Source organism: Cibotium barometz, chromosome 8 (genome assembly GCF_041138505.1).
Source record: "Cibotium barometz isolate CiBa-2024 chromosome 8, ASM4113850v1, whole genome shotgun sequence".
Lineage (NCBI taxonomy): Eukaryota > Viridiplantae > Streptophyta > Polypodiopsida > Cyatheales > Cibotiaceae > Cibotium > Cibotium barometz.
The window spans coordinates 16979631-16997726 of record NC_141053.1 but is presented as its reverse complement, the minus strand read 5'-3'; the positions used below and the strand labels follow the sequence as shown (position 1 = coordinate 16997726).

At 39.3% G+C, this 18096-nt stretch overlaps 1 protein-coding gene across 1 annotated transcript; it reads left to right on the top strand.

The window, feature by feature from the left end:
* Window positions 1–1085: 1085 nt before the first annotated feature.
* LOC147635976 (pentatricopeptide repeat-containing protein At2g39620-like) lies at window positions 1086–5121 on the top strand. The gene is made up of 2 exons (XM_086802052.1): window positions 1086–1202; window positions 1378–5121. The coding sequence occupies exons 1-2, from the start codon at window positions 1086–1088 to the stop codon at window positions 5119–5121; spliced, it is 3861 nt and encodes a 1286-aa protein (XP_086658178.1).
* The last annotated feature ends 12975 nt before the right edge of the window (window positions 5122–18096 follow it).

The following is an 18096-nucleotide window of genomic DNA, read 5'->3' as shown; positions in this document are numbered from 1 at the left end:
AATATCTTTTATAATCGGTGCCTGACCTATTATCTACTTCTACCCTTTATTAAACACAACTTATTCCCTCTTTAAGTAGCCAAACGAGAGGGACAAAAGAAGCCAAGGAGAAATGAATATTTTTGGAGTTTTGAAATTTGAAATAAAAATACACTTTTTCATCAAGCTTGCGTTTTTTTTTTGGAACAAAAGATAGTTATATTTATAAAAGATAAGAGCAGCAGCCATTTACAAAGGATCTCTTTTTACATTTGCCACCCTACTCCCACTCTGTATTCATATCCTATTCGCTCTATGATCATAGAAAATTCTTATCTCCCAAACGACTACAACTATGAGAAATCTACCTCCATACATATTTTAAAAAAATCAAGAGGAAATTTCCTATGGATTCAAAATTGTTGTACGGTGTGTTGCATCTCCTAGCTCCTACTAGAGGTTTATCCTTGTGTCACGCACCCTCATCTCACCTCCTTCGTGCCCCTCATTTGGCCTCTGCCTCTTCCACCCTCCTTCCTCTGCCTACATCCACTCTTAACACCTTGCATGCACCCCTTTTGGTGTCCCTCCATCATAAGGTTAGCAGCCCTGAAAGGAGCTCACACAATGTCAATCTCGACACTGAATGGATGCTCGACACAAAATGGATCAGCAAGGTCGAGTTGACAGGGAGAGAGCGAGCTCCTTTTTGTGCGAGCAAGAGAGGAGACATGGGCAGTGAAGAGGCATGAAATGTGTGGGCATTCATTAGAAAAGATCACGAAATGATGCTGCAATGTAGGCATTTGAGCAAGCAAGGCGATCATCCTCAACGGCTTCCGAGTTTGCAGCATTTAAGTTTTTGAAGAAAAATCTCACATTCAATAACCTTTTTCAGTAAAGTTTGTAAACCTTAGTTCCTCTAATTAATTAATCGAATATATGTTTTTACTCATTGTAGGCCCGAGGCCCCTATTAAGAGGAACGGTGCCTTTCCTTGGGGCATCGTCTACCTTGCACACATGAGAGATGGCGAGAGATGCCTCTGAAACACAGCGTCTAAGCGGTGAGGAAGAGATGACGGAAACCGAAAAAACTGCAATTTGATGGAAACAAGGTTGTTGAATACAAGGGGGAAGAGGAAAGATCGCGCCTCTATTGTGGGCAACTATTTGAGCAGCATTTCAGAATACAAGCGGGAAGAGGAGGATCGCGCCTCTATTGTGGGCAACTATTTGAGCAGTTGCAACCGTTGGAAAATAAAAATGTAGTAATTAAAAATTAAAAATTTTAATTACGTAAGGTTTAATCCTAAAGTCAAACCTTAATAAATTATATAATTAAGTTTCTTCAATTAATTAATTGAATATCTTTTTTCACTCGTTGTATGCCCTGAAGGTTGCACTGCAGCATACTGCCCTCTGCCTCCACCACTGCCGCTGCATACTGCCCTCTCCTTCACAAGTTCCACCCCGTCTGTTTCCCCCCCGCCCCCAACCACCAGAGAGAAACCGGAGGCATGTGGTTTTGGGCGCGAGATGGATGGCGGTTCTTCCTCTCCGACTCCGAAGCACCTCCGCCGGCATCACCACGACCACCACCACCACCACCACCACCACCATCACAGCCACAGCACAAGAAAAGAAAACGGAAACAACAACTACAACTACAACAACAGGAGAGACAGAACGTGCAGACCCTCTTCAGACTCTGTGCGAAAAAGGGCAGCTGGACAGGGCGATGGATGCCCTCTCCCGCATGCGTACACCTCCGTCCACCGACGCATACATGTCCCTGCTCAAGGCCTGCAATCAGAGAAAAGCCGCCGCCCATGCCGAGCGCGTCCATGCCCATCTCGCCCACCATAGCGCCCAGCTAATCGGCTTGCTGGGCGACTACCTTGTGGTCACGCTCGCCAAATGTGGTGCCATCGAAGAAGCAGTCCATGTATCCCTTACATTGCCTCGCCGTACTGTCTTCTCCTGGACCGCTATCATTGCTGCCTACTCAGATTCTGGCCGCGGTCATGATGCTCTCGAAATGTATCAATGTATGCAAGAAGATGGTGTGGAGCCCAACCATTATACCTTCGTTAGCCTCTTTAAAGCTTGTGGCAGCATCCCTGACCTCCTACAGGGCAAGAAACTACATACTTATGCCTGCAGTAAAGGCTTTACTTTTGATGCCTTCGTTGGAAACACCCTTGTGAGTATGTATGGCAAGTGTGGGGCGCTAGTGGATTCAGAGGATGTGTTTAGCACATTGCCCTGGCGCAACATTGTGTCGTGGAATGCAATGCTCTCAGCCTATGTTGAACAGGGCCAAGGAGAGAAAGCTTTACTCTTGCACAGACAAATGCAAGAGGAAGGCATGAGTCCAGACCGGTTGACGTTTGTGATTGCCCTTCAGGCATGTAGCATCCTTGCAGACGAGGAAGAAACTCCTGTACATAAAATGGGGTCTTTGCAAATTGGCCAAGGATTGCACGCTCATGCCCGCATGAAGGACCTTGCATCTGATGTATTTGTTGCTACCGCCCTTTCAAGTATGTACAGCAAATGTGGGGCCATTGTGGAAGCAGAAAATGTGTTCAGTGCATTGTCCCGGCGTGACCTTGTGTCATGGAATGTGATGCTCTCAGGATATGTAGAGCAGGACCAAGGAAGGCTGGCTTTACAGTCCTACAGACAGATGCAGGAGGAAGACGTGGTTCCAAACCAGAATACCCTTGTGTTTGCCCTTCAGGCATGTGGCATGATTGCAGAGAAGGAAGACGCTTGTCTTGTGGAAGGGAAATTGATCAAGGTAATGTCTATGGAAATTGGACAGGCGTTACATGCTGATGCCCACACAATGAAATTGGTATCTGATGTCTTTGTCGGTACTGCCCTTTTGGGAACATATGGCAAGTGTAGGGCCATTGTGGAAGTTGACGAAGTGTTTGATTCACTACCTCAGCGGGATCTTGTGGCTTGGAATGCCATACTCTCAGCATACGTTGAGCAGGGCCATGGAGAGAAAGCTTTGCAGCTGTACAGACAGATGCAAGAGGAATGCGTGAATCCAAGCCAGATGACGTTTGTAATTGCCTGTCAGTCATGTAGTACCCTTGCAGAGAAGGAACAGCCAATTGTTGTGCAGGGACGACTGATGAAGGTTATGTCTTTGGAAATTGGGCAGGCATTACATGCTGATGCCCGCCAAAAGGGCTTAGCATCATTTGTTGCCACCACCTTTACAAGTTTATATGGCAAGTGTGGAGCCGTTTTGGAAGCAGAACATGTGTTCAGTTCACTAACCCAACGAGATGTTGTGTCATGGAGTGTGTTGGTCTCAGCATATGCTGAGCTGAGCCAAGGAGAGAAGGCTTTACAGTCGTACAGACAGATGCAAGAGGAAGGGGTGTGTCCGAATCAGCACACTCTTGTAGATGCCCTTCGGGCATGTGTCACCCTTGCAGAGAAGGAAGAAGCTGTTCTTGTGGAGGGGAGATTAACCAAGGTGATGTCTCTGGAAATTGGACAGGCATTACATGCTGATGCCAGCTTAAAGGGATTTGCAGCAGATGTTTTTGTTGGAACCGCCCTTTTGAGTATGTATGCTGAGTGTGGGACCATTTCAGAAGCAGAGGATGTGTTCAGTGCAATGTCTAAACGAGATATTGTTTCATGGAATGGGATGCTCTCAGCATATATCAAGCAAGGTGAAGGAGAAAAGGCTTTGCAATTGTACAGACAGATGCAAGAGGAAGGCATGAGTCCAGACCAGATGACAGTTGTGATTGCTCTTCAAGCATGTGGTACCCTTGGAGAAAAGGAAAATGCCCTTTTTGCGAAGGAGCGACCAACTAAGTCAATGCATCTGGTAATTGGACGAGCATTACATGCGGATGCCCGTAGGAAGAAAGGATATGTGTCAAACACCCTTGTTGGCAACACCCTCGTAAGTATGTACAGCAAGTGTGGGACCATTATGGAAGCAGAATATGTGTTTGGTCTACTGTCTGACCGTGACACGGGATCTTGGAATTCAATGCTGTTGGCATATATTGAGCAAGGCCGAGGAGAGAAGGCTTTCCAATTGTACAGACGTATGCTAGAGGAGGGCATAAGTCCAAACCCGCTGACATTTGTCATTGCCCTTCAAGCGTGTGGCACCTTAGCAGAGAGGGAAGACACTCATTTTGTGAAGCGGCATTCAAACAAAGCAGTGTTTTTAGAAATTGGACAGGCATTGCACTCAGATGTTGTCAGGCAAGGCTACGCATCAGACGTCTTGGTTGCCAACATGCTTATGACTATATATGGTAAGTGTGGAACCATCAGGAAAGCAGAGGATGTGTTTTCTGCTTTGTCCCAGCCTGCTGTCAAGTCATGGAATGCGATGCTCTCTGCATATGTTGAAGAGTGTCAAGGAGAGAAGGCTTTACAGTTGTACAGACAGATGCAAAAGCAGGATAAGGCATGTGATGATGTTACACTTATCTGCATTCTGCAAGCCTGCAGTGAAATAGGAAGCTTGGAATTATGCAAACAGGTTCACTTTGACATTGTCTCCACAGGATATGACCTGATTCCCTCAGTGGCAGCCACTCTAATCCATACGTATGGGAGTTGTGCAAGCATGGTAGATGCACGGGTGGTTTTTGATAAGCTTCCGGAGCCTGACATTGTGTTATGGACTGCATGCATTGCTGGTCATGCAGCAGAGGGAGATGCTGTATCAAGCCTGCACATGTTTGAGAATTTGAAAGTGGCAGGTATGAAGCCTGATGAAGTGTTGTTCACTTTAGTTCTTTTAGCTTGCTGTCATACTGGCCTTGCAGTCAAAGGTGTTGGTTTTTTTCAATCTATGAGCATAGATTATGGGATAGCTCCAGGCTTGAAGCATTATGGAATATTGATAGACCTTCTTGGACGTGTAGGGGATTTTAAAAGGGTAGAGAACATGTTAGCAACGATGCCAATGAAGGCTGATCTGACCATTTGGTTGTGCTTGCTGGGTGCATGTCGTACACACGGAAATTTGCAGCTGGCAGAACTGGCTTTTGATCATTTAGTGAATCTGCAGTCCAAGCAGGCTAGTTCATATGTTTTAATGTGGAACATCTATGCAGATGCTGGACTGCAAGAGTGTGGTTGAGATGTAAAACGACAGACATGTAACAAGTCCATGGAGGAGGAAGCCAGGCTGGGCATCTTTGAGAGCACTCGTTGATTGTAGGATAACACAAATGCCATGTGTTGCTTGATGTATCAGATGGGTGTAGAGCCAAAAGAGAGCACGTGTGTTGTATTGGTGATGTTGCAGTAGTAGTGGATGTGTGTAGCTGTTATGGCAAAAGCATTTGGGTTAACATACCATTGGAACATGAGTGTAGGCATTGAGTCTTGACTAAAGCTGGCATGTCTGAGAGGTTATATTACTTCATGATTGGTGCAGATCATTTAAAGGATTTGAAGCACAAGAAATAACTTGTGTGCTAACAGAAATAGTAGGACCATCACAGAGAACAAGATTCAGTAAGATAGATGGAGAAAAAATCTAATTACTATTGCAAACTAAGTAGTAAGATTACAGACTGGCATCAGCATTCCATCCGTGCTCCGATGGAGGAACTTAGGTAGAAGTAGACACTGATGCGGGAGGTTGTATGAGACAAAGGCTGTATGCACTATGAAAGAGGTTGTATGAGACAAATGATGATCTGGATATGATGGAAGCGGGCGGAAATCAATGCCCGATTTCAACAAAAGATAGAGGAGCTTTGAGTCCAAGAAAGCCAGGAAGTGAGCATGATTTGTGTGGCAACATCAGCCACTATTATTGCGAAGAGTTGTGTTAGAAAATAAGTGATGAAGAGTACTTGGAAATGAGGGGGAGTATGCACCTTAGATATGAAATGTTGCTAAGGTTATAAAACATCACACTGGTAAATGTTAGGAAACATTGTAAACCTCACAAGGTGTTAACATTGTAAACATTGTAACCAGACATGGTAGATTCCTAGGGAAGAAGTCGCCTACTTCGAGTGGGCATGTTCAATTAGCATTGAATGGGTCTCAAATCAAGGGAGGTGGACCTAGAATAAAGGGAGATGATTTAGGGCATATTTAGGTGAGGATTGGTGATGTACCTTAGACTGTTTAAAAGGTCTCCCATGTAATGTAAATTGTGTTTCATCAACCTTCTAGCATTATCATTATCTTGTCATTAGTGTTAATTCTATTCTTTACTTAGATATTGTCAAGGTATTGAGCCTAATTTGTTACTATCCAGCCTAATCAGTCATAACCTACGAATTTCAAGTTGGCATCAAAGCCTACCACCATTCCTTGGCTCTCTATGCACTCCAGGATGCCCAAATTTAAGTGTCATTGGGTCTTAATAACAAAGCTTACCACCATCCCCTAGCCATCTATGCACTCTGGGAAGTGTTATTAAGTCTTAATCACTTTACTAATCTAGTTTCTTCTTCTTCTATCCATTCACTCAAATTAGCTCAAATAAAATGATTTGAAGGAAGATTTGGACAACCCACAAGCCCAAAAGAGCAAGGAGATCATCTACATCACATCAAGCATAAAGTGGGAGCATTTTACAAATTTTTTATAGATTGAAAATGGACTCACCAATTGGTATAAATGATGTTTTTTGATACAACTAAAGCTATGAGAATGTTTAGCTATCATTGCTCCATGCTCACATCAAGTCTTATCGCTTGATTTGTTCTCTAATCCTCTCAACTCATCAATTTACTCTCTATTTTCATAACAAAAAACTACCTACAAGCAGGGAGTAATTATAACTTAATTAAGGTGTCAATCTCTAACTATAGTGTTGTTATTTCTCTATTTTGCATCATAGTAGCCATCTAACATCATTGAGGAGCTCAAATCACTAATCCAAAACATTGTATTTTGTACATTTTTGCTTAAAATGGAAATAGTGCATAATTAGTAGAATTTGGGTTTGCATTGGTCATATATATACTTGTATTGATTGTACAAGGGTAGACATTAGCCTTGATGTCATTCAAGCACTAAGACCTCCTTCATAAGCACAATCATGGCTAAAAGATTGATAGTAGAGAAGTTCATGGGTGTGAAGGCTTCCATACATGTGGCACGTAAGTGTTTGGAATTCGGAGTTGAGATGAATAGGTGAAAGAGTAGAGATAAAGTTCTATCCATCATTTCATTGGGATTGAGTGATGCATTCATACACCATGTAAGATTCCTCCTCGGGCTGAATATTGATTAAGCCTCTACTTCAATCCCTTGTAATAATTCTATGTTTCTGAATACAAGAAAATATTATTTTTCCTTGTTTTGTCTAGTGAGATAAAAAATTCTAGAGAGTGATAAATCAATATTGGGATATTTTTAGATAAATAAATTTTACAGATATCAAAAAAATGTTTCCCTGAAACAGAAAATCAAAATAGATTTGCAATTGGAATTAATAAAAATTGATTTAGGGTCAAGATTTTCGAATTTTTTTTTATTATGGTCCAATTAAGGTTCCTAATGGACCAATAAGATTAATTCAAGTGTTGGAACAAGATAAATCTAAAGAATTAAAAAAAAAACCTAAAAATGAGAAAATACCTACATAAGATGAAGAGTTGACTAAGTACTAGGTTTATAAGTTAAAAATTATGAAGTAATAGGTTTATAAGTTAAAAATTATGAAGTAATTAATAAAAAAATGAGATATTTTAGAGTAATCATGCATTTTTGACACATAGGTAAGGAAAAGGGGGTCCTTCAAGGAGGCGCCTATTTCACATTTGTGGATGAGTTTTAAACTAAAAAATAATAGGATATTTTTTATCTCTCCTCTCTCCTAGATCAAACCAAATAAAAAAGGGAGCCAAACTGGTCCAAATCTTGTCCAAATTCAGCCAAACTGAAGCTGGAAAATTCTAGAACTCAGTTGGACTTAGTTAGTGGCCTCCCTCACCTATAAATAGACCCTCATTCCTTTGTATTCTCATCGTCTGTGAACTAAACTATGCCGATATTACTCTAAGTTAAGCTTATTTTCTATTATCCTCTAAAAACCCTCTACAAATTGAAGAGATTGGAGCTTCTCTCTCTCTTCAATCTTCCTTGGAGATTCCAACAACATATCAAACCAACTGATTGGTTGGGGGCCTCTACTGTGATCAAAGAATCAAGTAATTTAGGAGGTAAAGTGTGGATTATTGTCTTCTTTTTCTTAAATCTCCAAATGTTTCTCTTCTCATCTCCTCTCAAGCTTGAGAAGCATTAACTTGAATGGCTTTTGAATACTTTTGAAGTTCTTTAATGTATTGTAATGAAGAAACACATAAATTTTCATTTATGCTTAATTTATAATGGTTTTTAAGCATTTCTCTCTCTCCCCCAAAGAATGGTCATTCCTATGACCTATTCTCAATTCGAATGAAGCTTCTCATGAAGCATTTCTCTAATCTAAAAGTAATTTCTATGCTTGTCTAATTGGAGGCCAAAATAATGGCTTTTTAATACTTTTATGCTATTTAATTTATGGTAAAATTAAGAATCAATCCATAATTGGATAATGATCCAATTAGTGGTTATTCTAATCACATGAATAATACTAAAATTTATTCTTTCAAATTTATTGAGAATTATCAGTAATAGCAGCGAAGCTATGGTAAATTTTTTGAAAAATAAACACATAAATCATTTTCATTTATATTATGAAAAGAGGACTTCCTACCATATTCTAGGATTGATTATCCTGGATTAATTGAACGATTCTCATTAATCATGGAAAATTAATTTTTATGTTTATGCGTAAATAGTTAATTAGGAAAAAGAGAAATTTCTAGTAATCCATTTTTATGTTAAAAGAGTAATTCCCATGACAATGGAAATCCATGTATTCAAATGAAGTTCGAGAAAAATTGTGATGCTAAAATAATGTATATTTTATTTAAAAAATTAAAGAAGGATTTTAGTTAAATTTATCTTTTTGTATAGATAAATTTAAATGATGAAAGAGGAATTCACACCATATTGGAATTCAAATATTTAAATGAGGAAAGTGTAATTCCTAGTGTAAAGGAATTAATGAAGATTTTTATTTAAATTTTTAAGAGAAAATTTAGTTAAATTTATCTTTTTATATAGATAAATTTTAAATGATGAAAGAGGAATTTCCACTATATTGGAATCCAAATATTTAAATGAGGAAAGTGTAATTCCTAGTGTAAAGGAATTAATGAAGATTTTTATTTAAATTTTAAGAGAAAATTTAGTTAAATTTATCTTTTTGTATAGATAAGATTAAATGATGAAAGAGGAATTCCCACCATATTGGAATTCAAATGTTTAAATGAGAAAAGTGGAATTTTTAGCTTAATGAAATTAATGGATATTTTTATGTAAATTTTAAGTAGATTTAATTTATGGGGAGGAATAACCATGATAATTGGATTTTTCTCATTGAAATGAGAAAAAGAAGGATTTCAAGTTTATTCAAAAAAATAGGTATTGATATTTTAGTTAAAAGAAGAATTTTTATGATATTTAAGAAAAGATGGATTTGAATTAAATTTGTCTGATTCGACCAGGCAATGCACGGGCTCGCGGTTGCTAGGACACCCATGCATACATCGAGGAAGATTTCGGATGGACAAAAAGGAAAGATTTTTTGGGAACCAAATTTTGATACTGAATCTCGTTGGTTGGCCAGCTGGTCTTCACAAAAGAATACATTTTTGTAATACAATGGACTCGAAATTTTAGAAAATGATGATCAGAAATATTATGATTTCTATTGAAGGATTGTTTTTAAAGCCAGTCGAATCTGTTATAAATGGCAAGTTCATATTAGGTGTGTACGTGGTATGCCTACCTTGATTTTTGCATGAATCACCGGCTAGGGGGCCTGGGAACTATTTTCCTCGGTACTCGGGCAAAAACCCAACCAAATCTTTATAAAGGAATCCCACCAATTCAGTGGTCGGGTGGTTGGCTAACCCATGGGCCGGATGGTTGGATCGGAGGATTCCTGAGAAACAACTAGATATGATTAGTTACGTTATTTAGTTTTAAATCCTGAGAAGACCTTGTTCTGTGGGAGGGGATCATCGGCTGTGCCTCGTAAATGAGGAAAAAAGCGATGATTCCATGGACCAAGTTGATTTGACCATGTGACTTCAGGTTTGATCAGATCAGTTTTTCTAGTTAAAACTTGACTTGTTAGAGTAATTTCCCTGTTAGAAGATTTTTCCCAATCGGTGGAATCACCCGTGCCTTGCGGGCGAGGGGAGTCTTTCGGGCCCTGTCTTGGAGGGGCCGCCCGAGACTAGCCTCTCGTCCCAGACATCCGCAGGTGAGGCCTTGAGTGTGTGGACCTTGCCCCGCGCGGGAGGCCGACGCCGCTTCCACCGTCGGCAGGAGCCCCGGAAGGGGCGGGGACCTCACACCACATTGCATCGAAGGAGAACTCCAAAGGGGGGACGAGTCAAATTAGGGAATTATTTGAAGCAAAGGGAAAGAAATCTAAAATTAGCCTTAAAATTTAATTTTTTGATGGAAGTAAATGATATCTTTTCTTGTACATGTCAACAAATCATGCAACAACTATCAAGTATTACTCCTTGTAGAAGAAGAAGATGGCATTGCCATCCTATTGAAAAGCATACCAAGTGAAGATTTGGGGCTATTGGTAGCCACCTTGAAGAATCTTCTTGGTCCAAAGCTTGAAGGCATAGAAGGTGCACTCATAGAGAAAGACTAAAGGATCAAAGCTAGATCTACACCTACAATGGAAGAATAAGCATTCTTCCACAAAGGACTAGGGTCAAGACCATGAGCAAGAAGCAAGACCAAGATAAAGTGTCACCATTGTGGTAAGATGGCGAAGGATTGCCAACATTTGACTCTAAGTCGAAGCAAACATAATGACTTAAGAGAAGGAGAAGGAGAAGACTTTCCAGGAAGGAAGTAAAGACCCAGAAACTCTCTAAAAAGAATGTAGTAATGAGGAAATGACTCTTTTAATCTTGTTCCCACCTATATAGTGTAAAGTCTCAAGTCAAAGTTAGCATTGTAGTCCAAGAGGAAAATTGAGATGGACCACTCCAGGAAAATGACTAAGAGTGTAAGCCCAATAAATGATGATAGGGATTCATCACTTTAGGGGGAGTGTTAGCAAATAAGTGATGAGGAGACTACTTGGAAATGAGCAAGAGTATGCACTTTTGAGATGAAATATTTATTGCTAAGCTTATAAGAAATTACATTGGTAAACCTCAAAAGGTGTTAGCCAGGCATGGTAGATTCTTAGGAGGAAGGTGCCTACTTCAAGTGGGCATGTAGAGAGCACAAACGTCTTCAATCAACATTGATAAATGAGCCTCAAATCAAGGGACGTGGACCTAGAATCAAAGGAAAAAATTTAGAGCATGTTTGGGTGAAGGTGAAGTTAAGCTATAGGCTAATGATTTATCTCAGCCTATTTAAATGGCCCCCATCTAATGGAAATTGTGTGTGTTAGATCAACTCTCTGGCATTTATTAGGAAAAATATAGACTCAAAAAGGGGCCTTGTAAGGGCTCTCTCTCTCTTGAGTCAAGGAAAAGTGCAAAAAGAACAATAAAATATTAGCTCACTCTCTTTTCTTTTGGGATCTAAAAGCTCACATTTTGGCTATATTATAATAGATTCACCTATTTTTTTATTATGAGAATATCTTTGTCTAAGTATTTTTTTATTTGAACTCAAAATGTGCAGCTTGTTGATGTAACTCTCTTGATTAACCTCCCAGCTTTTTCCTTTCAAATTCCATCAAATTTGATGAATTTAAGCTCTTTTTACATTTCAATTAAGAAATTTCATATATCTACATGTAGACTTCAGATTTTAGAATTATTTTTCATTCACACCTAGATTAGGACCTAAAGAGTGTGTCTGTACATTTTTCCCAATTTCTATTCAGTTCACAAGTCTTTTTTTACTTCGAGACTTGGTCTATATGTTTTTAGTTAACCATTATGTTTTTAAGATTCTTTTTTATAGGATTATGAAGGATTCCCCAATTGTTTCGAGTTTCTCTCCTTTGTGGTGGAGAAATTTGAATCTCTGTGTATGGCCTTCAATTTGTATAACTTGCCTCTATTTTTTTATCATCTCTTCCTTTCCCTCCATTCTCACATTGATGGCACTGATCTTCTCAATCACAAGACCATTTAGAAAAATGATGAAGAGACCAAGATTGATGATGAAAGGTGTGTTGATTTTTTGGTGCCACTTGGTTGGAACCAAAAACTCAGCTTTCCCTTCATTTACCTTTGTATTTAGAGATATCCATTGTGTTGCAACTTCAAAGGAGAAGAAAGCTATGAAGGTTATGGTCTTTTTTATGTTTTGATATCTTGTTATAGTTTTCTAATATAGTTTTCTTTTTAATTAATGTTTAATGTAATGGTATAATATTTAAGTTTAATATTATACTCTACTTTATTGGGATGATTTAATATTATGTAAAATGTTATGTTAAATTTCTTAAAATGTGTTATAGTTAAGCTTGATGTTATGATTTAATTGATGTGCTTAATATTATGATTTAATATGTTGTTATTGCTACTATTATGGTTTAGTACTCTGTTAAGTTAACTTTTAATATGTTATATTTACGTGGTTTGATATTTAAGAATTAATGTTAAGTTTTTTTAAGTAAGATTTAATGGTTAAAGTTTTATATTATAAGTTACACAGCCCAAACACCCAAAATCGAGCAGAACCAATCCAAAATGATGCCTCTCCAAAACATCTGCAAAAACCATTCAGCGCCCAAAACACGCTCGAATCGCGTCGCAAACCCCAAAAATGTTATGTATACTTCGTATACATAACACTACGATATACACCGTCTTCTCCTAGGGTATCTTAATTGGAGACAAAAAAAATAGGGTCGTGAAGAGGGAGGCTAACTACTAGATCAAGTGTCAAGGAAGCTAGCTCTGATACAATTGTTGGAATTAGGGTTAGGGTTTCAACAATGCACACACATAAGATAAAGAAGCTTTAGAGCACACAAACTCGCTAGAATAGAATAAACAAATGTGTGCCAGATACAAAAGATAAGTACACACCCCAAAATGAGCAAATAAGAGGGTGTACATACGCACGGGGGAAAAAACCTTCTAGTGAGGGAAAAATGCCCCGGCAGTCCTAAGTGTGTTCACACACATCACTACCATATAATGCTACAAATTTCACCATACGATAAACATATTAGAGAGGATGTTTACAATAAAGTTTTATGAGAAACCAAGAAATTCGATTGAGAAGGAACATTCACTAATCTAATACTATAATATTTTAATGTGAGGAACACAAGGCACATATGACATTTCTTTACTTTTTTAATAATTGGTCCTAATATTATATTCCACTAGCTTGATCTTGTAAACTTGTTGGCAGAAGATTCAAAAAGATCCATGTTACATGGATTTGGAATCCCAGCTCTCTCATTAGCTAGCCCATTATTTTTAAATATTTTCTCAGAGGGCCCTTTTGTGAGTCCATATTTTTCATAATGATCATTACCTTGGTATTAGTGCTAATTCCTTTTCTCTAGTTAGATTATGCTAAAATGTTGAGCCTAATCCATCCCAACTTGAAATTTTCAATTAGTTTACTATCAATCCTAATCACTCCCAACTTGAAATTTTCAATTAGTTTATAGGAGGTTTTAAACGTGCTAATGAGCTTCCAGGAAGTGGCATAAGAGACAGTCTCTCCAAGTAAGAAGTCTAGACTGGTGAATGATCTTGAGGAGGGGATATCAGTGTGACAAGTACCATAGTGGAGTCACCATGTTGAAGAATAACCCAAGACTAAGAGTGTTTGTCTCATGTACAAAATAACTTCAAACACTGGAGGAAATTTTGAAGAATTCTCTCATAAACAATGATGACACAGAAGAGGTACTGTAAATCACTCCGTAAGTTAACATGGTTTCACCCGCCCAACCTACTATAAGACGCTTTGCTATCTTACCTACTTAAACATGTACAAATATTTTGTAAGACGCTGCTAGAACATATAAATCAGCCTTACCATGCACTTAATCAAATAGGGAAAGTCTACAGACTCTGTGTACATAGTTGCTTAAGACCCCTATTAATAGAGGCTGGATCATTTTTAAGTTTGCTTGTTCTAGTGTGAAAAATAGTCAATTGTATATGTCATTTTTTATAATAAGAAGACACAATCATTCCCTTGCAACAATAGTTAACTTGTAGGCTCTCCTCTTCTCTCTTCTTGCTTGGTTGTATACTATTGAATCTTGCTTGCTTGATGGATGTATGCTAGATAGGTTTTCTTGCGGCATTAGATTCTTCTTCTTCCCCCACCTTTTGTGAGAGAGAACCACTATGAAGATGGATATTGTGTTGCCTCCATCAAGGCATAGAGACATCTCCCTTCACCCCATTGGTAAAGGAACAGTCCGATGTGACAATGGAGTGAGGACACAACAAACAAACTAGCACACCCACATTGGGAAGTTGCATTTGCAGCTCTAAGGCAAGACCCAACTACACATGCTTAGACAAGGCTTTGCTCCATTAATCTATCCATTCCAAGCTATTGGGACTACCCAATATTTCCCTATGATGATTAGGAGGTCACACTTCAAAAAAACTTACGGTTTTGGAGCCATTGGATGTGTTTGTTTGTGCTGATTTTGATTTGGATTTGAAGTTATTTACATTATGGCATTCTATTTTAATCTATTGGTAGGGAAAAACCTTGGTTCTTTGGTGATTTGCATGAAATTGGAGCCGAAGAGGCTTAGATTTTATTACTTTGATCTAAGGATTAGCTTAGTGATTGTGATTAGGAGTGGAATCTAAGAGGCTTAGATTTCATTACTTTGATCCAAGGATTGGATGAAATTGGAGTCCAAGAGGCTTAGATTTCATTATTTTGATTCAAGGATTAGCTTTAGCGATTGTGATTATGAGTGGAATTCACTCTAAAAATATAATAAGCCATTGTTTTTTTTGGGATTAAGTGCTTTTAGGGCTATTTTACTAATAAAACAAACAACTTTTTTGGGATTGAGTGCTTTTAGGGCTATTTTACTAATGAAACAAACAACTTTTTAAATATTGCATCATGATCATTATTTCTGGCATGCTGAGCAGTGAGCTCCATTAGGGTGAATTAGAGTGGGATAGTCAATTTTTATTCATGCATTTCATAAATTTTCTCATCCCTTGTTGAATTGGTAGATTAGAAACATGCAAATCCATCAAAAAACAAGTAATGCCAAAACTCTGAAAAGACCCAAGGATATGATCATTCACTATGGCTGGTTGTGCTTTATGCAATAACTACAGGACATGATCAAGGATAATCATAGCCTTGAGACTTGGCACCGTAGCTCCCATCCCACCCCCATGTAGGTATTTTTTAGCACCAAGAAACCCATACACAATAGTGTTGGTACCGCCACCTTGCTACCTACCCATGGATATTGAAACCATAAACACATTTTAGATTGGCAAGAATTCAACTAGGGCAATCAAATCACTCACAAGGCCGCAATCCCTAAATCCATGGCATCCACACTCGTGGAAACAAACCCAAGTAGGGAAATCAAATCACTCATAAGGCTTTAATCACTAAATGCATGACATCCATACGTGGAAAAAAACCCAAGCTCTTATAATAAGCACGTAGTTGACCTTGAAATCTATTCTAGAAGACTTGGAAGGGTGATGAAGTGGGCAGCATAAAAAAGAGCACTAGGCCCCAAATTTTAAAGAGATCAATTGAAGTACTACAAACTCTCTACTTAAAAAGGCATGACTCATGAGACGAGAGTATGTGTGAGAGAGGCATTGCTAAGTGGTTGAGACCAAGATAAGAGGACCCTGAGGGTATGTGTGTGTGACAAAGAGAGAGACAGATAGGTTTCCTTCTAATGTTTTAACCTGTTAAATGTAGTTACTTGTGGTCTACATGCTTATGTTCTTTTATGTTAGGAAAGGAAGAGTGTGAGTGGTGTGTATAAAGAGCGAGTGAGAGAGCGTGATATTTGCTTCACTCTCAAGGATAATGACTGCTTATGCTTACGAGATAATGCCTTTCTTCTATAGCATTTTGCAATGATGGTCTTGTGCATTTTATCTTGGGGTTGTTGTACAAGTAAACCTTGCATCTTTTATTGTGTAATACTGATGTAATCTATCAAGATGTTAACTTGGTCAGTGACCAAAGTGTGTGTGGGTATGAGCGTGAGGGAACCATAGCAAGGGTGTGAGAGCTAGAGTGCAGAGAAAGCTTGAGGGAAGGAGAGAGTGATTCTCAATACAGAGAGAGAGAGAGAGAGAGAGAGAGAGAGAGAGAGAGAGAGAGAGAGAGAGAGAGAGAGAGAGAGAGAGAGAGAGAGAGACCATCGTCAGTATCCCAACTCCAAGATTCCCACCTCTTCACCAACAACCCCCGACCACATCGCTTTCCCAACACAAACCGGCCCACCTTCAACACTCCTTGGCCTCTTCAATAACCACATTGCACCCGAGGCTTCACCAACCAAACCACCACCAACCTCATCACCGAGAAAGCATCTGGCATCTCCAAAATCACCACCGTACCATCGTCGGTGGCAGCCACACCAAGGCACCTTGGGCTTCTCTAACAACATGCTGGCTCATTCAAAGCATCATCCCACTTGTAACCTGACAAAGCAACCAGCCCCCAATAAGAAGACCAAGCCTCTAACACACCAACAGTGATGCCGGCACAGCAAGGTAACACCGCTATCAACACAAAGTAATCGATAAGAAGAAGACCTCATCTGGCCGCTCTGTATCCTGTGGCAAGTGACGATTAACGCAACACCGATTCATGTTCTTCCCAAAAACCAGTAAGTAGAGGTAAAACACTTCTCACCCTCCTTTTACTACTTATTTTGGCTCCTCCCCATGGGATGGGTAGAGTTCTCCCCATGGAGGGTAAAGCCAGTATAATTTGGTTTGTTTGCAGCAGGTAAAACATTTCTCACCCTCCTTTTACTACTTATTTGGATCCTCCCCATTGAATAAGTAGAGTGCTCCTCCCGATGGAGAGTAGATCTGGCACAATTGGGTTTGTTTTCATGTACATTGCTTGGGTAGTCCACCTGCAAACCCAAAAGAAAATCTCGCTCAACCCAAACCCAAACCTGCTCTGCCACTTAAACTAGACCCTTGCAAGTATTCGGTGTGAATCCCCTTTACTCACACATTCGTCTGCAGTCGCATCTCCTCCTCAAGTAGCATAGCACTAAATTCTTCAAATGATAAAGATGGTTCTCTAACCTGAGTGTGTAGTGATGAGATGTAGCCAAGCTATCATACTTCTGTGGAAGAATTAGGATGCACCTCCGGGGCCAACTCCTCACTAGTGTTGTGTAGTGTGTAGTGATGTAGCCGCATCTCCTCCTCAAGTAGCATAGCACTAAATTCTTCAAATGATAAAGATGGTACTCTAACCTGAGTGTGTAGTGTGTAGTGATGTAGCCAAGCTATCATACTTCTGTGGAAGAATTAGGATGCACCTCTGGGGCCAAATCCTCACTAGTGTGTGTAATCCCTATAGCAGCCATTTGATCTAGTATATTTTTGATCTGCGAGATAGCTTCAACAGCTTCTCCTTTCAACTCCTTCAACAAACTTTTCAGTAGCAAGCTGATTCTCTAGGTTCAAAATCCTCATCTGATTCTGAGTCTCATACTGATTTCTCAGTATGATCCAAGCCTCTATAAGCTTGGTAGTATGTTAAATTAGAGTGAGAATAGTATCACTTACGCTGGTGATGTTGGCACGAGTCTAGAATGGCATTGATTTTGAATTTTCAAAGAGTATAGTTTGTCCCATCAAGCTTGCCTTCCATGGTGGACGAATACGCAAGACTGGTGTTGCAGTAGTAGCATCAGAGGTAGAAGCCATCACTCCTAGGGTTCTATGCAAAGAGAGACTAAACTTTATGCACTATTCCTACTAAGAGCACCTAAGCTCTGATACCATTTAAGAATATGGCACAATGGAAAGAGATAGCAAGACAAAGCACAATAGACAATGCAATAGATACACAATGAAGA